We start from the raw sequence: 22675 nt of genomic DNA on the forward strand, positions 1-22675 counted from the left end.
TGGTGCCGTGCTTTTTTGTAAAATATGGATTTTAAGGAAGTTTTACCGCGCAGTGCGATTTTCATTGAAACTCAAAATGTTAGTTACTAGCGAAATAGCTTAGGAATATAATTTTAGTTAATGTTGTCTTTAATTACCGGTCAACTAACATTGTCTTAAACCGAATATACCGTATATGTATAATTAATTTTAATTACATACCGATGTTTCAAACCCTTTACCAGCAGCAATCGTAGTCACGGGGAGTAGTCATGACTTCTACGTATACCGGTTAAATGCCAAAAGTTTGGAGAACTCATTATATCTCACTATTAAACATAATACGAGTAGGTAACAATTCAAAAAGCTCCCAAATTTCTAGCTGAAGACCCCTCTAATATCTATTAAGCTTCGCTCTCAAGCGTTTCGCGACTAATTTTCAAACTCTAGCGCGGAAAATACATAATTAGTTAAATAAGTATTGAGTTACCAGTGATAAGGTTTGAATTTCAATTTTAAACCACGTCCTAGTTCTGTAATGATTGTACCTACTACTTAACTTCTGTAAAAAAACTTTACAGTCTATGGCGTCATGCGTAAAATACAGATTTTTCTTTATAAAATTGGGTAAAGCAGCGAAAAAGAGACAACTAGAATTAATACAGAGTATACAGACCAATTGTCCCGTTATTAGAGTTACTGAACTCGTACAGAAGGTTCTAGCCAGACTGCTCGTACATTTCAAATTAAATCTGCCAATTCTTATAGTCACAGTTATTCTAGGAGTTATAGAACTCCGTGCAATCAACTAGAGGCAATTGTCTTTGATTGGCCCGACCGCAGCTGGTATTGGTTCGTCCAATATTTTTCTCATAGCGACCATTGAGGGGAAACGTCTTGTCAACTCTTGATTACTTCTTAAATCGCATTGTCTTTTCTTTCGTGATTGGTCTGGCTTTAAAAATGAAAAGTTTTTTATTTTATTTTATTGGTACATCAAATTTTATTGGTAACGTCTATTCGGGTAATGCTAAGTTACTTTCAAGTAGGTACCGGTAGTTACTTAATTCCAAAAACTGCCTCAGATGTGATGGTCGTGATTACACTGATTACCTACCTAACGTTCGGGGGTGATTCATAACTATGAATTCTATGTTACCAATTTTTTATATGATGTTAGAGTAACTATACTCTAATACATCCTATGTGACAGTTTTGAATTATTCACGGTTAGTTTCACTAGACTTATGTCGACCGGGATATGAACCGTGATTACCTTTTTTATGGTTCTTATCCGATCGATTTAAGTCTAGTGGTACTTACATCCTATGTGGCTAAAAACGTACAAATTTATTTGTTAACTGTATTACTACTAATGCTACAAATTTATATACCTAGTGTTTTCCTATGTTTTAATTCGATGCGATAACACAAGCTAATATCAAGTAGGTATAAGGGTCATATACATTTTATAGTATGCTTTTTGTTTAATTTACTTTGCGTTTATCCTGTAGACATCGCAAAGCTACGAGAATCAAAAGCAAATTTTTGCACTGGACCCTTAGAACGGTTTCGCACTACATTCGATCCGAATCCGATCCGAATCCGTGAAAATATGGTTCGAAGTAGCCGTAGAACTATTTCTGTGGTCATTTACGCACTAGATCCGTCTAATTGTTGTAAGTTACTTAAGTGTTAAGTGTGTAAATTACCATAGAAATAGTTCTACGGCTACTTCGAACCATATTTTCACGGATTCGGATCGGATTCGGATCGGACGTAGTGCGAAACCGCTCTTACAGTTGAGATACTTTTTTTAGGTAGACCCAGGAGCAAACAAGTAAATGGTATTCTTTAGGCCCAAGATACACTTGTAATTTTAGTTTACGTAAGTAGGGACAAAGCTAATATTTGTTAGAATGAGATAACGATATCCATCTCTCATTCTGTAGTATAGCTGTGTTCCTACTTACGTAAGTAAAACTTACAAGTGTATCTCGGGCCTTACTCTGAAAAGTCCCGTGTACAACTGTGATCTTTTATTGTCGAGAAGATAAAAAATACCAACGAAATATTATGCCAGTTACGTTCGCGTAATAAACTCGACACATGTCATTCAGGCTACGCAGCTAGGTTTTTTTTTTTAGTTTTATTTATTTTTCTAGTATAAAACAAATAGATGTTAGTTCTTTGAAAGCTCGTGCAGGTTTTTATCGAAAATAAGTAAATGTAAGAAAATAAATATTCGTCTAGGTTTCATTCACGGGAAAATATATGCATTTGCAGGTTTTATTCAGATATCATTAAGCGCCTGTTATTTTATACGAGCATTTTTTGTTTGCCGAGCAGCTTGGTGTAACATATTTGTATTTTACGTATTAAATAATTTTATTTAGCTTTGTAGTTTTATTTTAGATATATTTTAAGTTATCTGCTGAATAAAATGTTTAACAATACGTACTTATTAAATAATGGTAAAACCAATAGGGTTCCGCAGTTGATGAAATGATCAAACGTACCCACTTAAAATTTCGAAATTTCAATGTAGCATATACCTACACATACATGACATATACAGTCGAAATACCCTACTTGACTTTAATCAAAGTAAGTTCGTTTACTTTGCTGACGTCGAAGCTGTAACACAATTCGGGACTCCAAATAAGTATATTGCGCATTAATTTAGATGTAAATCCTGTGACAACCGTGCTACTTGGTAAGGGAGTTAACTGAGTCAGTTAACGAATACACAGGCCCTGTTGGGATTGCTTGCCTAACTTGGGCGAGGCAGAGGCACCCTCTAGAACGGACTGCTGTAACGCCTGTAACATATATCGTCGGGTGACAAGTAAGTCACTAACAAACATCATTGAAATTATTGGACAATAAACCGTGTTACAAGTGTAATAAAGTGCATTGTTACTTTAATTTTTTGATAGTACTTAGTGACTTTTACTTGTCACCCGACGATATATGTATACTTACCCCCATATTCATAAACTTAGCAGGTAAATTTTGTCTTTTTCCAACAAACACAAATGTCAAAATGGCGGACAGGGATAAATGTGTAACATTAATTTATAATGAAGGTAACCACCCACTAACATTTTAGTTGTAGGTAGACGGACCTAATAAGTTGACAGTTGATTATTCGTTTTTGAGGGTGGATTGGAGAATTGACGGGCATCGGATTGAAACGAGTTCAGTCGTATGACGGTTTGGAATCCTAACGGTTGATTGTAAAGAATACTTTATTGTCAATATAATGGTGAAGTGTTGAACATCGTTTTATTGTTTTAATTCCGTTGAATACATATCAACACAAGTGCGGTATCGTTTCAACTTCAGAAGACGGGATAAAAACGCAGGCCCACGAAAAGGTAAATTACCGTTAATTCGGTTAGATTTTTTTTTCTTTTTCGCTTGGATAACGAATGGTCATAATCAAAGGTATTTATTGGTTTCACGACAATAAATATGAAAATATTAGTCCATAAAGATGATTTGACAATAATTGATAGGTACCTTTGTTCGTTCAAATGAAATGAATTTCGTAATTTATAACTACTATACAAAAACAACTTCACTGGGAGGTTGGATTCGTTAAACTTAGAGTTGCTTGTAAGGAATTGTTGTAGAGACTTATAAAGTATGGTCTATCTGTTGTGTCTAGAATAGAATGTCAACTTAATGCACAGCCAAATCGTAAAAATACCGAATTATGCCATCGTAGTTTATCAGTAAGGGTACATGTCACTTCCTACCTTATTTTTGAAGACGTATACTTGCATTGCAACCGAAGTATACCAAATTATAAAAAAAAAACACTCATATATTATTGTTGGAGTACCTACATAAGATTTGACACTTTATTTTGCCTAATTCTCATTGAAACGCAGTAGTATTATGCTACTTATTACAATAGTTTATAGTTTCTTAATAAAATGTTATATTCCATGGTGCCACCAGCGTTCTGTTCTTACTGTAACAAAGATGAAGGCATTGACATGGCATGATCTAAGAAATAATTTTAAATGGTTGATCTTTATCTATAGGTATACTGTGTTAAAACTAAACACAGTCATTACTTAGAATTTTCAGTTACATGTTTCTAGGTCACTGCTTCAATCTTACATCTATGGCATTTTAACCACGAAAAATGCATGGCTTCAAGCTTTAGTAAGTAAATGGTTCACAAGCGCTTTTAGCAAATATGCTACAATTGACCCTTCAGTTGACGAGACACGTACATGATTGCATTAAAATGATTGACAAAAAAAAAAGTTGTTCGAGTTGTGCTGGTTATAATGTTGAATAATCCCAGGTTAAGCGAACATTTACATGTTTGACCGTCCAGTAATAGTAAAGATTATGCATTGTACTTTTATGAATCTATGAACATTGAGGCATTAAATTATTACTTATTTTTCTAAACTATTCTAGTTTTGTTAGTTTTAATAGGGCTATGATAACATATTATACAAGTGTGGTTATTGCAAGTTTCAGACAAAAGCAAATAATGGAGGATGATGATGACAATGGCCAGCCAGCTCCAAGCAGCCCTGTGCTACAAAGACCAAGGACTACTATTGCCGCACACCGTCCGCCGAACGAGACTGCTGGTCACCGTGAAGAGAGAATCTTATCCACTCCTAGGCAGAGTCGTCACCGTAGCCGTACTGGTAGTGTTCGAACGGCTAGGAGTCGCAGTCGTACTAGAAACCCTAGTGTTGGCTCAATCGTTAGAAGGCACAGTCGGAGTCGAAGTCGTTTGATTAACGACGAACAAAATTACGATCACAATGGGAGACATGATCGCACTCGAAGTCGTACTCGTAGTCGTAGTTCTCTGCGCAACGAGAGGCTACGGGAGGAGCTGGATCTCGAAAGACAGCGCTTACGTGTTTTAGAAAGTCAATTGAGGAACGAGCGTGATCGACAGGAACTTCAGGAACGCGCACGTCATAGAGATTCGGAGCTACGCAGTTCTAGACGGAGCCCTGAAGAAGGTGAGAGGACCAGGAGGTTCACAGAGCTTGCTATTCGGAGACGAACTCCGGGCAGGGACAGCGTGGAGACCGGGAGGTCCATGGAGCTCCGAAATCGGAGACGGAGCCCTGCAAGGGACAATGAGACTACCGGGAGGTACTTGGAGCTTCGTGATCGAAGACTGAGCCCTGGAAGGGACGACGAGGTCAGGTATGATTCAACATCTCGTTTCTTTGAAGAGTTTTTAAAGGTTATGAAGAAACAGAATAATGAGCAAAATAACAGTTTTCCGGTCTTAAACAATGTTATTCCGGACTTTGACCCATTGAGTAGGGAGCAACCAATTACTGTTTGGCTAAGCAAAGTGGATGAATGTGCCGAAATGTATAAATGGAACGACAGGCAAACTATCCACTATGCTTTGCCTAAGCTTACTGGTCATGCTAAGTTATGGTACCAGGGGTTACCATCCCTGAAACGAACTTGGCCCGAATGGAAAGTTCTTCTAGCGGAATCATTCCCCGCAACCGAGAATTATGCAGATTTATTAACAGAGATGCTAGCTAAGAGGGTTCGTTTCGGCGAATCCTTAGAATTGTACTATTTCTCGAAAATAAATTTATTAAATCGCTGCAAAATTTTCGGTAGGGAAGCTATAGATTGCATTATCCATGGTGTAGACGACAGAGGGGTTAGGGTAGGCGCTCAAGCGGCACATTTTGAGAAAACAGAACAAGTTTTGCAATTCTTTAAAACCATTAAAGTTCAGAATAAAGATAATAGCACAGACTTGAAGAAAGATAGAAAAGTTTCTAATAATAATAACACGTTTAGTAAACCAAGTTACAGAACTAGCAGTAGCGACACAACCCCTCTTAAACAACGACAAAGTTCAGATAGTGTGGTGTGTTTTAATTGCAAAGAGAAGGGACACCCGTGTTCTAAATGCCCAAAACCCATTGTTAAGTGCTCGTATTGCCATTTTATAGGTCATGCTATTAGTGACTGTCCCAAAAAGGCGAATAAACCGGAAGTAAAGGATAAAAGCGTTATGAGAGTTATCCATGTGAACAAAGATGACAAGAATCTGCATGACTCATCAAATGACAATACCAGTAGTAAATACAAGATGGTAATTGAAATTAATGGCAAACCGATAGCCAGTCTTGTAGATTTGGGTTCTGAGACTACTCTTATCCGTAAGTCAGATGCGGAAACGTTAGGACTAGAGTGGACAACAGTTAATGGTACTGTTTTGAAGGGGCTAGGGTTAATACCATACGTTCCTTTGGGGCATACCCAAGCCATCATTGATGTTCAGGGCGTCACTGAAAAGGAAGTAGAGATTTATATAGTTGACGACCATCTTATTAACTGTTCATTGCTTTTAGGACACTCCTATACAGAAAGACCAAATGTTTGCATTATAAAAACATCATCGGAATTGAGATTTGTGAGAGTAGATGAAGACAATGACACGAAACTGTTACTTAAAGCGGAAAAAGACATAACAATCGCCGAAGGCTCAATGAGTGCAGTTCGTGTCATTGCGGATAAACAATTCAGCGGAATTGTCTACGTTAGTGGCTCGGTTAGAGGGGGTGTTGGTAGTGAATACTACCTTTTGCCGGGTGAGTATGAAATCAATTTAGGGACTTGTTTGCTACTCGTACAGAATTTAGGTGCAAAGCCTTTAACCATTCTTAAGGGTTCACTCGTTACTCGCGCCAGATATTTGAATGCGGTAAAGCATGTACAGAATGTGTCAGTTACAGCTGAACAGAAGGACATTTCAGATGAATCGATTAGATGTGGGGACAATTTGCCTTCCGATGTAAAGCATAAACTGAATGGATTACTAGATAAATATGAAACCTGTTTCTCAAGTGGTTTACGTGATTTAGGGTTCACAACCGAAGCTGAAATGGTTATCCAGCTTAAAGACTCAGACCCTGTTGTTTACAGACCATATAGGATGTCACATTCAGAGCGGCGACTTGTACAGGGTATGGTAGATGACATGGTTGAGTGCGGGATAGTTCGGGAGTCTAAATCACCCTATGCCAGTCCAATTGTTTTGGTACACAAGAAATCTGGTGAAAAGAGACTCTGCGTCGACTATCGCGCACTCAACAATAAAACTAAACGCGACCACTACCCCCTGCCTCGGATTGAAGATTTGCTGGACCAGTTGTCCGGACAGACGGTGTTCACAACGCTCGATCTCGCGTCAGGGTACCACCAAATACCCATTGCAGAAGAATCCATAGAGAAGACTGCGTTTGTCACGCCGGATGGGCAGTACGAGTATACCCGGATGCCATTCGGCCTAGCAAACGCACCAGCAGTATTTCAGAGGGTAATGCATAAGGTCCTGGCCAAGATCAAATACGTCGTTATCTACATGGACGATATTTTGATCCCAGCGGCCTCATTTGAGGAGGGGTTGACTCGGCTGGAAGAAGTACTTAGTGTACTGCAACAAAGTGGTCTTACTCTTAAGAAGCAAAAATGTAACTTCTTCCAACAGAGTATTGAATTTTTGGGATTTGAAATAAGTAAAGAGGGTGTCAAGCCTGGGTTGCAAAAGGTGCAAGCTGTTTCAAAATTCTCTGTCCCGACAAACCAGCATGACGTTCGAAGGTTTCTGGGTTTGGCAAGCTTCTTTAGAAGATTCGTCAAGGATTTTGCATTAATAGCTAGGCCGTTGACGAGTCTTTTGAAGAAGGACACCCCTTGGAGATGGACTTCAGATGAGGCTAATGCATTTGAGAGCCTACAAAAACGTCTCATCGAAAGGCCTGTACTTGCTTTGTATGATCATACTGCTGAAACGCAGCTCCATACAGACGCAAGCAAAATGGGCTTAGCTGGCATCTTGCTGCAGCGTTCAGGTTCCGACCCTTGGCGCCCCGTAGCATACTATAGTCGACAAACGACTATCGACGAACAAAAGCTACATTCCTTTGAGCTTGAAACATTAGCTGTCGTAAGCTCACTTATGAAATTTAGGGTATACCTGCTCGGGGTCAAGTTCACAATCGTCACCGACTGTAATGCCCTACGGTCAACATTCACAAAGAGGGACCTTGTTCCTCGTATCTCAAGATGGTGGATACAGTTTTTAGAGTACGATTGTGAAGTTGAATATCGAGCAGGAGAGAAAATGGCGCACGTTGATGCGCTTAGCCGTAGTCCCATCAACGAAAATGAGGAACCACCACACGTACTCGATGTCCTTTCAGTGAACCTTGAAGACTGGATCACGACTGTCCAATCTAGTGATTCGGAAATAAAACATATCAAAGATATTTTACAAGACCCTTTAACTACAAAAATTGTAAATATACATAAAGAATATAAATTGAAAAATGGTCGAGTATATCGTATCATTGACGAGAACACGATGCGTTGGGTGGTTCCTAGAGGCGTCCGTTGGCAAATATTGAAAGCCAACCACGATGACGTGGGTCATTTTGGCTTCGAAAAAACCTTGCAGCGGCTAAAATCACACTATTGGTTCCCCAAAATGCGTCGGTTTACCAAAAAGTATGTGTCGGCTTGTTTAGAATGCGCCCACCACAAAATTCCGGCTGGGGCCAAGGAAGGAGAACTTCACCCGATTCCAAAAGTCGAGGTGCCATTTCACACGGTGCATGCCGATCATTTAGGACCGTTCGTACGAAGTAAGCGCAAAAATTCGTACCTACTTGTGATTGTGGACGCGTTTACCAAATACGTCAATCTAACTGCTGTCCGTAGCACTAAGTCGAAGGAAAGTATAAAGGTCTTCAAAAATTACTTTAGCTATTTCAAACCCCCTACGCGATTAGTGACTGACCGGGGTACAAGTTTTACGAGTAAAAAGTTCAAAACGTTTACCCAAAAGTTAGGAATCAAGCATATATTAAACGCAGTAGCTACGCCACGTGCAAATGGCCAGGTGGAGCGCTATAATCGCACCATCTTGTCTGCCCTTAGCACAATGTCTCACGGCCAAAGCCCTGATAAATGGGATGAATATGTCCAAGACGTTCAAATTGGAATTAATTCTACGGTGCATGAGGTAACGAAAAAGGCACCGAATGAGTTACTTTTTGGCATGAAAGCGACCAACGCTTCTCAGGGAATTTTAAACGATGTGATAGAGGAAATAGATAGAGATGTAGTAGAACCAAACTTAGAAGAAATTAGAGAACAGGCAAGAGATTCAATAGAGAAAAACCAAGAAAAGAATAAGGAAAGATTTGATAGGAGTAGGAAGAAGGGTACACAGTATAAAGAAGGAGATCTAGTTAGGGTAGTTAGAGCTATAGTTGGAGGAACAGGTCAGTCGAAGAAACTTGAGTCCAAGTGTCAAGGCCCCTATAGAATAAAAAAAGTCTTGCCCCATGACCGCTTTGTAATTGAAGACACACCCCTTACGAAGAAAGGTAGACGTTATGAAGGTATAGTCTCGCTTGATAAGATATTCCCGTGGATGAGTTATGATAATGATCCTACTAGCAAATCTTCTACTGATGATAGTTCTTCGGAAGAGTAGATTCCATACGTTAAACAGATTTAAGGTTTATTACCTTTAGGATGAGATGTTGAATCAATACCCGTAATCGTTTGGAGCATGATTAAGGTTATCATGACTGAACATGGCTCATAATGAGTTATGTCTGAATGTTAAAGACGGATCTTTGACATCTTAGCTTTAAGGCTGATTTATATTATGAATGTTAAATGTTTCCTTTTGATATTTAACTTAGATTAAAATCATGTACCTAGATTTAATGTAATATCGTAAATAAAAAAATAATATGATCTGTATTTGCTCAAATATTATCTCATGAAAAAATATATACAGTTGTATGTGAAGTTTCTAAATTATGTATAATTGAGTGATTTCTGTTTCAATGAGTTGTCTCTAAAACGAAGGGACTCGTTTTAAAATCGGATGGCCGACTGTAACATTAATTTATAATGAAGGTAACCACCCACTAACATTTTAGTTGTAGGTAGACGGACCTAATAAGTTGACAGTTGATTATTCGTTTTTGAGGGTGGATTGGAGAATTGACGGGCATCGGATTGAAACGAGTTCAGTCGTATGACGGTTTGGAATCCTAACGGTTGATTGTAAAGAATACTTTATTGTCAATATAATGGTGAAGTGTTGAACATCGTTTTATTGTTTTAATTCCGTTGAATACATATCAACACAAGTGCGGTATCGTTTCAACTGATTACCAACAGCTTATTCGACATGTGACTTACGTTCATGAAAACGCCATTACATGCCAAATTTTTTCGTGGTGGCAAATGCAAACTAGATGTAATTTCTGGTCTGCAGGCATAACGCACTGAAATCAATATTTATTTTAGAAATGTATCCGTATTTATAATTGGAATCCATACGCTAACTTTTTTTTAAAACTACACTTTGGTTCATACATATAACATTTAAATCACATACGTCCTCGAATTAGAATTGAAACCAAGGGCCTAGTTATGGTTTGTAGTGTTGGTAGGTATGGTTTATATTATAAAGCATTATTATTCTCTTTATTTACTTGAACTCTCTAGGCTAGGTGATTTATAATATGAATATAAAAGTAAAATATAAAAACACTTACAAAACAATAAAAAATACATATAAACACATTATAAAAAACCTAACCTAGGGTGCCGCCAGCAGCGGGGCAAGGCCCAAGCTGCCGGTGGTCAGGGCCGCAGAGAGAGGAACCGGCGGACTATCCGCGCCGTGTCCAAGATCACCGCCTTCTGCATCTGGCCCTTGATCCAACCACCTAGCGAGAGTCTCTCAAGATGTTGGTCGAGACTCTTCGCTATTAGACCGTTCGCTGAAACAACTATCGGGACAATGATCGTCGAATCAACATCCCACATGGCGGTTATCTCGTGAGCCAAGTCTAGGTACTTACTGGACTTGTCCTTCTCGGTTATAAAGCATTATTATTATGTAAGTAGATAGAATTTTTGTAGAACAAACAATGTTTCACGCCGTACGGTCAAACGTGAAATGAGCATTTTACACATTTTATTACTTTATGTAGCTTCTCTAAACTAGGGAAATACACTATGACCGAAAACGTGGGGTTATTAGCACAGCTAACTTTGTGCGCTTACTTATATCAAATGGAATACTAGGTAAAGCTTATAAGAAATTTTAAAGTTGTTTTCGAACGGTACTTAAATATTTTGCAGTCGATGAACGAAAGGCAGGTTAACGTTGTAAGGTGTATATTTAATAATATTGATAGCTTAAAAAAGGAGTATGATAAATTGATATTACATTATACGAATAAATACAATATTTTTATTTGTTGACAAGAAACCCTAAAAACGCTTCTCTTTATCGTGATTCTTTAAAGAATTTCAACAGATACGTTCATTATTTTTCTGACCCAATAAATTAAGGCGTACCTAACTTTAGAAGAGTTTAATATTACATCAGTCTATTTTAAATACATAACTTAGCCTCTTACCCTGGTAAAGGACGAAGTATATCTATAAAACGTGATGTTTCTATCCGAGACTGTTGCGTTTCGTTGCCAAGTGTTCGTGGCTTCGTGCGTCGATTAAGTATCCAACGCGAAAGCGCATTTTACTTTGCACCACCCTGCCTAGGTACATTATATCGCGCACGCCATGGTGTATAAACAGCAACACTCTTTAACTATCCATCGGTGGACCTTATGCCTTTTGTAATAAGGTTTAGCGATGGACAGTTTTTAACAGTGTGGGCGATGGTATGGTATTTCGTGTGTATCGTGGTCGTCAATCCTCGGTTGTGCTGAAAAGGTCAGGATCCTGATCATAACACACACAAGAGGTTAAAACTCACGATGCGTAAACCCTGGGTGGAAATAAGGTCGCTGTATAGGGTAACGGCACCAGTGGCCAGCCGGGTACCAGTGGTCAGCCTTTTGAGCCGTTTATTGGTCATAAATATCTGGTATATTCATTTAAACAAATCGCGAGTAGTCAAATAGGAGCTTTGATTCCTTATTGGTCAATACGTCACACGACAGGTGCGGTGAGGGAACGGGGGGAAGAAATATACTCGTTCATACAGGTGCTGTTTGTCGACGAGTGCAATAGTGTCATGTCCGCCATATTTTTTACTGCACGTGGTGTTCTCTTAACAGGCAAGAAAAACTATGTTTTAATGTTAAAAGTAATTGTTTTTGTTAATGATTGGTTTATTTATTAGTTTATCTATTAAATTGTATTATATTTGAATGAAAATATCAATATTTCACTTATAAATTGAGGGGGCTGGCCACTGGATAACACTTTTTTCCAAAGAATCCAGTGCCCAGCCCCCCACGGCTGACCTTTGGGTTATTCGTTTATTTTATTATTTTCGAGCCAATGCGACCGTTAGGACCGTTAAATTTACATTTTCAAATTTAGTTAGGCATGCCCTAGTCAATTTAAAGTAAAACCCAGTAGTCAGCCGCATTTGAAATAACGTTTTAATGCGGCTGAGCACTGGGTTTCGCGGATCCAGTACTCAGCCATTGACCTTGCTTGATACGTCGCCGCCAAAAATATGTCCACATTTTTAAACCCTATCTCATTGAAATAAGGTTCAAAAGTGTATACATATTTTTGACGTTAACTATACATAACTATCATTTTGCTTTTTCCTGGTCGGTATATGACTTTGTTTATTAATGATAATTAGATCTGCATAGACTCGATTAATTATTTTTTACCGAATACCTACTAGGAACATAATTATATATTACCTGAAATACCTCATTAATTTTTGACGGATTAATTATTAGAAAATAAATATTGCGATTCTTAGTTTGCAAGAATAATCTTAGTTAATTAAGTACCTATGGCCAACAAATTTCGTGTCATAAGAATTGTATGTACCTATAAGATTTTTTATTTATTAAATAAGTAAAGAAGTAGGTAAGTAATACATATGTTCATATGTATATGCAAAAAAATTATAAACTAAAATTAAAAACTACAACTAACTACAATAACAATAACTAAAATAGTAATAAAAATAGATATTTGTATAACATCGTTGATTTTGATATAATATGCAAAAAATTGTAAACTAAAATTAAAAACTACAACTAACTACAATAACGATAACAAAAATTATAAAGAAAAATAAATATTATAATATCGTTGATTTTGATATAAATATTAGTGATTTTGATCTAATTATTATGAATAGTTTATATAGGCTGAGTACTGGGTACACAGAGGCTGCTTACTGGGTTTTAGAGGCTGACTACTGGAGAAAAGTGCCACTTTTTGTTTAAACTTAATTAGAGATATTATAAAGAGGATTGTTATTTTTTTAAATATTTTGTTTTAAAACTCTGATAAACAATTGATCTAACCATGTCATTTGTTTAATTATCCGACTAATCCTGTAGAAATGCCGAACGTTCAAACTTAAAAAAGTCGTTATAAGGCTGACTACTGGTGCCTTTACCCTACATACATACAGCACAACCCTGGGTGGAACTAAGGTCGCTGTACAAGTTTACACATACAGCGACCTTATTTCCACCCAGGGTTGTGCTATGTTAAAGTGAAACAACTTTATATAGGTACTCGCAGGATGTTCAGTTTTATTTCGTCCAATAAAAGGGTTGTAACGAGCGGCGAACAAAACATATTTTATAGAGCCGTAAACCTCCAGGTGTTCGTTGTCTAGCTTTATAGCTTGACTAAATTACGATAAGGTTAATCGCAATCATTCCGGTGAAGCTCATTGCGCTAAAAGTTTATTTATTGTTAACACACTAATTGGTGGCATGTCTAACTAACGCACCGAAAGGGTCCTAGATACTAGTGCTAGATCGCAGAAAATCTTGTAATGGGTGTGGCGTATTACCAGTCGCTGTGGAGTCCTTTGTCTAACAGTAGACATCTTTCAGCTGATATAATAGGTACATACACTTAGAAACCTATAGATTCATCGAATTATTCATGAAGGATTTACATATATAATATTTCACAGTTGAGATCTGACAGCGTAATATTGGCTTTACTGCTTAAATACACCTATTTACTTAAACGCCTTCATAAATCTTGCGGTATTCACCATCCTTGACCTAATAAACTTGTAACTAGCTTCACTAAACGTTAGTGGACAGACACTCACGCTCAATTTCATTTGCTCCAGGTCATTTGTGGCCTAATAAAAACCCCAGCCTCGGCCTGGGTCTTATTTTATTACATAAGTAATGTATTCGGTACAGTTTTAACATTGCTACTCCAATGAATCGTAAATACTTATGTCCGACCATAACTCCTATCGTACTCTGACATGTTGTTCCTTCTATGACCATGCAACCTTCTTAACACCTTCCCTGCGGCGACTCTTATTTAAGTATACTTTGTATGGGGCCTTTCGATCCCATACCTCAGTGAAGGTGTTAACAAAGTATACAAATTTGCATACATAATTATGTACTTAAGTCGGGTGACAATGCAATATTATAGTACCTTCGAACAGATCTGAAGACGGAGACAGGAGGTGACCATAGGAACTCTGTGATAAAACGACGCAAAATAATTGTGTTTCGGGGTTTTACAATTGTCCCGATGAGTTTTAGTTGACTGTGTACATAAAAGCTTGTAATATATTTAAATGAAACTTTTGCCAAAACATAATATATATTATTATTTATAATTAATTCCCTAAAACATCCAACAATTGTTTGGCTGAAGTAGTCCCTTAGACAAATATGGTAAACAATAACCTACATTTATTAATTTAGAAGAACATAATAATGAACCCAAGAGCGCTTCATCATAAAATACAAGAGTACCGTCGAGAGTACAGTAACGTAGCTTTCGAGAGTGGCACAATAAAAGGGCAGTTACGGCAATTCTCTTACGACCCTTGAGAACGTTTTATTTGCGTCTGTAACAACTGTTGTTACGATATAATCTTAATTTTAGTTTTCCTTGATGTTTATCATTTCAACTGGTCAATTGAACGTAGTAGAAGGAAAAATATCTAGTTCGCAAATTTCCTCAGCATTTTAATACCAAAGACGAATTAGGTATAAGATTTAAATATCTTTTTTGCTAAATTAGCCTGTGGAAAATTCACTTAGGTAAGTGTTATCTCTGTGATTGGAGTTCAGCCTCATAATAAATCCAAATTATACAAACAAATCCCACTCGATAATTAATGTGACGTCGGACACCACATATCGCCATGTATAATTACTTGGCCACAACCATGTACCCGTGTAATCAGTTCAACCGATGGCGTGGCTTACAACAAGACACGTGTCATCCATCACGAATTACATTGATTCGAAAATTTGTGTAATTCTGTTTTGGGATTACTGTCATTGACATTGCTGTTCGCTTATATTGTAGTATCAACGACACTTATTGATTGATTGATTATTATTATCAATCTATTATATAATTTATAATTTTATATGATTACCTAACTGTTCCGGATTCGTTAACATCATAAGTGTCGACCATTAAACAAATGCTACATTTCTAAACGTGAACCTCTTTTAAATATTTTTAGTAAGTAACTTCTAAAGTAAAATTGAGACGTGAACTATATTTATCATTTGTGAGTTTTTTATTATTCGGCATTAATACCTGTAGATTTATCTAAGAATCAACCTTTAATATCTTTCCAAGCTTCATACCTAAAGTAGCCAAAATGTAGAGTAAGAAGTAAATGGCCCAGACTTGAAAATAAATATAGCGCTGGTGAACTATCTTAAGGTGACAGTCCATTTCCAACTGCAGCTGCACTACTGTTCATTTTACTATGGAAATTGACAGTAACAGCGACGCGTTCAGTACCAGTAGTGCAGCTGCGGTTAGAAATGGAATGTTACCCTTGGACGGTACAATTGGTCGATTATCGAGGATTACCACCGTTGCACCAGCCGCAGAGAAAGTTGTAATTACCTGCTTATATTTACTTACTGCTTGCGCGAGAAACTGCCTTCTGCACTAGGGGTTTTCCTTACAAAAATACCATTTTCTTCCACCTTTCTTTTTTTTATTAGTTGATGATACTGTTTAAAAGAAGCAACATCATTTTCTGTGTTGGTGTGTAAGAAAAAGTTTTTTTTTAATGCGCGGGGGGAGGGGGGATGTTTTTATGAGTGTATCGTAATGTAGCCGGGCATATATTATATTTGTAGGACGCTTTCAAGTGAGTTTGGTCACGTACGTACCTGTATCTACATACCTTTTGATATGTTAAAAATTATATATTTTCCTTGTTGGATACTGTTATAAACGTAAACTTTATAGTAGGTGAGCATAACCTTAAAAAACTTCTTATCTTTTCTTATTCAGTATCACAGAATGTGAAATAATATTTTATATCTATGTATAAAAAGATAATTATAATGTGCTAATAAAATTATCAGTGATACAGAATAGAATACACTTTTAATAGGTAAATAAAGCTCCTAGTAATAAAAGGCAACCAGTAAAGTTGTATGTAGTGGGCATCTAAGTTTAAAATTAAATAAGTGATGTTATGAGACTTATCATAGATAATTAATAGTTTTGTACTTTGCTATGTCGGTGATATCGTCGAGTCGGATCTATAGGTACAATGATGTCACAGAAAAAATCAGATCCTAGATGATGCCAAACAACAGGTTTAAAGATGACAAAAATCCAACTATAATAATTTTCTCAATTTTATTTAAAGCGGATAAGGTATAAAGAGTGTATGTTTTTAAACAAAATATCAATTATACGGAGAATATAAACATAAAAATTTAAATCTATTATTATAAAATAAATGTCATAGATATACTCACGTACAAAACACATTTAGGTATTCTTAAAATAACTAGTTAATAATCGAATTTAAACTGTTGTGAGACATATTAACATTGAATAATTTAAACTAGTTAATACTAACAATAAATATACATTATATTAAAATTTTAACTTAATACTGTAAATACTTACTTAAGTTCACTTAACGCATTGAGCTTAAAATATGTTGTAATTATGTTTAACAACTATGTTATCACAGTTTTATTAATTCTTACACAATACAGTAGTTTCAGAGCAAGTGAAATCTTTTTTTTACTATCCAATTTAGGTCAAATATTTACAGAAATGTATTACTTTATGCAATAAATAACCCATCGGGAGATTTTATCTTCTTCGATTGATTTAAAAATACCACTAGGGTTTTAGTAAGAATTTCATTCAAAATATTATTTCTTCACTACATTCCAATTCTCATATTATTTCATTTCAATTAACTACTACACTGTCCATATTAATGTCATTACTTAAAAGTATTGACCATATTACTGATAATGTCCAGAAAAACAAATTAAATTATTAAATAAATACTCTATTTAAATACACTTTGCTGACTGAATTTGTAGCTATCTACTTCAACCATTGAACACAATATTTTATTGAAATTCATATCTAATTATTTCAGCTTCAGCCTCTTAGGCAGTCATATGTATTTAAATATCATCAATCATTATATCATCATCTTCAGCTTCGCGTCAGTATCTGGCAGGAAGTTGCACAGGATCGGGACAGGTGGCACGCTCTCGTTTCGGAGGCCAAGATTCACTTTGGATCACGAGCCAAAGTAGTTAGTTATTACATCATCAGATTACGTATTAATCTTGTTAAACTGGTCATTGTAGTATTGTCTAGCAGCTTTCAGAGCATCGATAATAAACTTGTCATCACATGGGTTGTCATCAAAGAAATGTGCACCGCAGTACAACGCCTCCGAACACTCAGGGTCTATAACCTTTTCCTCACAACACCCTAAGATAGCTTTAGCGCAAGGTGATAATCTTTTTGGTGGTGTAGGAAACCCTCCTCTTCTCTTGAGATCTATAAATTTAAGTTCTTCGTAGGACAAGTCTGCAGGGTTTTTGCTGTCTACTTTCTTGACTGATTTGTTCTGTGGGGCGCCGAGCGCTTGGAGCAACATCATTGAGATTAGCATTGAGGTCATCGCTGTTGATGTGTTCATGGCTGGAAATATTGTATAACATTAGTATTGAGGTAAACTTTGTTGTAATAGTGCGATGATTGGCGTAATAGTGCGTGGTCATTTGACTTCGACTAGTGAACACCGTTTAAAAAGTCGTGAATGAATATGATTGAGAATTGTAGAGGCATACCTACTTAATATAATCAATATCGTTTACTTCGTGAAACTGGCTATATAGTTAATAACTAAATTAATAATGATTTCCGTGGGATGGATTCAAAACGATCCTGTATACGTATACAACATTTTTACAACGATCCGATAGAGTTGCTACATTGTATGTAGTATGAATATTATTAATGCAAAAGTAAATCTAAGATCAACCAGGATAATTGTAACTGGATAAGTGTTGATAAATACATGAATTCCTCCGACATTCTAGTGCATTTTAATATACCTAGGTACCTACTCATCAATCAAAACACCACAACAAGAAACTACATTAAAACCTAAGCAGTCATACGTTAACAGCAATACCCAGCGCAGAAGCACGTGATACGACATGTGCTTAATCATGCGCGTATCTTGAATCAAGGCTTTATTCTCAAACTCGCATTTAACGCATCAAATTGATATCGACATTATGTTAGTGTCGTGCACTGGCTCATTCTTCTCGGAACTCACATGTATGCGAGCAAGACATGCTGATATTTATTTTTAATTGGTATTATATTGGTGTTAGTTTTTTGTTCGTTAATAAGGATCTGAGCACTTAAGAGCCCATCAACGTGCACACTAGCGCCACTGCTAAATAAACGTGATTATTTCAATTTAATGAAAGATTTTTAAAAAAGGGCCGCTACGTGCTGTACCTTGTATTAAACTACCTTTTGAATACATCAATTTAGTTTCTATGTTATTGGATTCGTCAATCTATAAACTCAAAACAAAAACGGCCATTTTAACTTTGGACGCATAGATTGACGAATCCAGCATACAAACTATATCCAGAATACAACATAAAAACTATAGTTTGATGTATTTAAAAGGTTTGAGGTTTAGTTGTATTTATAGTTAAGGTTATTTCTAGTATATTTCTTAGTTTTAAGTATTTTTGGTGATTGTGTCTATTTATCGTGTGTGCCTACTTTAATGTTTTTTGATTGTAATGTTGATAATTAAATGTATATGTAATTTAAATATAGAACAGTTTAAAAGGTACTTTAATATAAGACAAGAATTGCTCGTTTAAAGGTATTAGATACAGTACGTAGCGCCACCTTTTTTAAATATATTTCGTTAAATTTAAATAATTAAATAATCACGATTATTCAGCAGTGGCGCTAGTGTGCACGTTGATGGGCTCTTAAGTTTGTAGCAGGTATTAAATTGTCGCCGATTACGCACTGCTTACGCGGCTCGCGGTTGGGTTTCCCAAGTCATATCAAGGATAACGAACTTTGTGCCTCGACCATTATCATTAACCGATTGCCCTTGTTCTTTTGCTGCGTGTTTTAATTGATCGCTGAAGAGTAATTTCATTAGGAATAACTTTGTTTAAAAATGACAATTTGTTTAAGAACTTATTCAATTTACTCGTCGTTAATCTTAAAGTAAACAAAGTTGTAGGTGTAAATGTCACGCGACTAAATGTGTTTTTAATCGTCTAATTATGTTGTCTCGATTTAGAAACAAATGCGGAATTTCCGGGTTCAACATTTTCAATTGAATTAGGCCGCTATGCGAACATCTGCCATTTTTGCCTTGATAAAGACGAGACTTTATAAAATTGTTCATTTACATTCTCTCTTTCTTTTTCTAGATCTGTCTGTTTCTAAATTTGACAACTAAATTTCAATGTTTCTATAATTGCATCTAACTTACCTACTGGCAGTTATCTTTGAAGATCTAACAATAAGACCTGTCATACATACATGCATTATCTCTAGTTTATTGCCATTGTCATTATCTAAGGTTTTTAAAGTAATAAAAAATATTTGATTCGGACCAAGTTAACTCTGCATGGCATCAGCAGTGACAAAGTGCGGAATGCTTTTCATAAATCTTATATTTCTATGTAAATAATTATGACACTGCCACACTTTATTCAAATTCGCTGCTTATTTAGCTCAGACTAACTTTATCATTATCATTATCTAAACTTTATCCTTCCAAGGCCGCCAACCGGCATTGACCCGGTCGCAATTTGATACAAGATTAATTGCATCGTGGCGCGACTGATTCGCCTACTTCGAATATTCGAATAGTTCGGTACTTGATGTCATGCTTACGCATGTAGTCGTACACTCGTAGATCATTGTCATCTATGATTTATTATGTTTGTGTCTATGTTTACATGGAATCCTTTGGAAATCGGGAGCTTGTTGTTTAAATGTTTGGTAATGAATACTGGAATATGGTACTTAGTTAGAAAATTATGTAATTTAAGATTATTCCTGAAAATCAGTTTCAGTAGGTACCTATCGTAAAATATGCCTGCTTTGCTACCCACTGGGTGATTGTGTCCCAACAGTATTTATATATAGAAACTTTATTAAGTGTTACAATATGATAGTAGTGATAGTTTACTTTAAATCGGCGTCAGTATATATAAACATACCTACCACGGTAGGTATAGTAATTTTAAAATTTAAATTATATTTCGAATTATCTTTTTATGATATAGGAGGCAAACGAGCACACGAATCGACTGATGGAAAGCGATTACCGCCGCCCATGGACACCTGCAGCACTAGAGGGGTGGTAAGTGCATTGACGGCATTTAAGATGGGCTCTTTTCTTTCGTATCCGTCCGGTTTGTAGCAATTGTGCAACAAAGTAGGCACAATCTACGGTAACTTGCCTATTATATACTAAAAATTATATGTAGATTATGTTGAATGGTTTTTAATAATATATACTTCATTAAATAGAAATGATTGTGCAAAATAATTACACGCTTTGCCGAGCATAACGTTTTGCCGACTTGTAAAGAACCCAATTTACTCGCTTGTACAATAAAGCCTAGGTATATAAAAGTACTTCAGCATACACAAGGTTATTTTGTTGTGGTTATAATTGAAGGGATGTTTACAAAAACAACTGCTTAAAGCGGTTGACACTTTTTTAAGAACATTGTTAATCGTTTCAGGTGTCAAGCAGTATGGTCAGTTATGTTGTTTTTGTAAACATCCCTTCAATTATTATGTACCTGTGCCATACGGCTAAATAAATAGGTAACCGAAAATTGTGTCACTTCATATTTTGGTACGAGTATAATCCATGTCCTAAATATTTTCAATTTTACCTCAGTACATTGAAATAACGTGACTTAGGACTAAATGATAAAATTGACTTATTATTTAAAGAAAACATTTCATAATTTTTTTTAATAATATAAATTAGCTGTAAGTTAGTTAATTGGTTTTATTTCATACTTATCTTCGAACCTCAAATTACTCTACTCTAGCTAATTATTAAACACAGCTTTACGTAAAATATGTTAAATTGATATAAAAGGGGTAATAAAATATCACGTTTTACACTCATTCATACTTGCATCAACTTCATTGATAACCTCAGTTCATTGAGTACCTAAATATATACTCGTAATTCATTTATTAGTTCACAATACTAATGACAACACTTAATTGACAAGTCATTACTTCTATAAAATATATTTCCTAGTGTATTAAGAAAGTAACAAATATAAAAACACTTACTTGTTATTGTTTTTGACGAGAATTTCCTTTCCGCAGCGCAGTGAACTGTCAGCGCATGCGTCCGGCAGGCGTGTGCCCTCTCTTCTGCCCGTATCGCTATATACGTTCTGCTACGGAGTTCCGCTTGCGCCGTGAATGAAATTAGGTATTTTTCTAAACCCCATGACGATTAGATTCGCGGCGTCGTGCGCACAGTTTTGCGAATTGTGGGATATATGGGATGAACGGATATCGTCGTAAAATTGATAAGCTTTTTTGTTCTTGATCAATTTTAAGATGACCGTAGCTTTTATGTATAGAGAATCAGATCATGGCTATGGTTACTTTTTGCGGACTTTTTTTAGAGATTTTATTGGCCACTCTTGTACATATATTATATAATAATGTACACCTTACCTCTTGCCTATGTTCTCGATAGCCTAATAATATACCTCTATTGGGACATTTTAATTCTGTTGTACCATGTGCAATATATGCATTGGTGCAAGCTGCATTCTGAATACACACAAACCAGGTGTTGCGAAATGATAGTGGGAATCCCAAGAAGACAAGAAATTACGTGGACACTGTGCGGGCTATAGGAAATACTGTAACCCTCTTTTACATGGTTAAGATGTTAATAATACTAACAGAAAATAATAAAAATACCTAGTAGACCAGGATCTCTAGAAGAGTGTCGTATGCATAAAAGTTAGACCGCAGTTTGACTTCTGATCCTTGTAGTAGGTCTCCCAGGCTTCAAGAAACCTGATGTTGCCGGGCTGAAAAGTGGTGCCGTTCGCCGTTCGCCCCACCACCCCAAATCCCCCTATAAAATGTTCATAGTTTTCAAAGTTTTAATGGTTTAAATTTTTATGTTTTAATTAATTCATACATATTTACGATTAAAATAAACTGTTATAACATAAACCGTGACATATACACCTGGTTGGTGGTAGCCAAATGGCAAAAAACGGAACCCTTATAGATTCGTCATGTCTGTCTGTCTGTCTGTCTGTCCGTCTGTCCG

General features: G+C 36.2%; 2 protein-coding genes across 2 annotated transcripts in view; one reads left to right on the top strand and one right to left on the bottom strand.

Annotated features, from left to right (window-relative positions):
- Positions 1-22675, top strand: part of LOC134649624 (uncharacterized) — a 215175-nt gene that overhangs the window by 27185 nt on the left and 165315 nt on the right. The gene's annotated exons all lie outside the window — the stretch shown is intronic.
- On the bottom strand, positions 17604-21735 carry LOC134649879 (uncharacterized). The gene is made up of 2 exons (XM_063504712.1): positions 21667-21735; positions 17604-17985 (listed from the first exon to the last, which is right to left on the bottom strand). The coding sequence occupies exon 2, from the start codon at positions 17981-17983 to the stop codon at positions 17612-17614; it is 372 nt and encodes a 123-aa protein (XP_063360782.1). The 5' UTR covers positions 17984-17985; positions 21667-21735; the 3' UTR covers positions 17604-17611.

The sequence above is a fragment of the Cydia amplana genome, chromosome 7 (genome assembly GCF_948474715.1).
Source record: "Cydia amplana chromosome 7, ilCydAmpl1.1, whole genome shotgun sequence".
NCBI lineage: Eukaryota > Metazoa > Arthropoda > Insecta > Lepidoptera > Tortricidae > Cydia > Cydia amplana.

Coding starts and splice junctions, on each gene's coding strand:
- LOC134649879 (XM_063504712.1), bottom strand. CDS start 17,983: ATGAACACATCAACAGCGATGACCTCAATGCTAATCTCAATGATGTTG.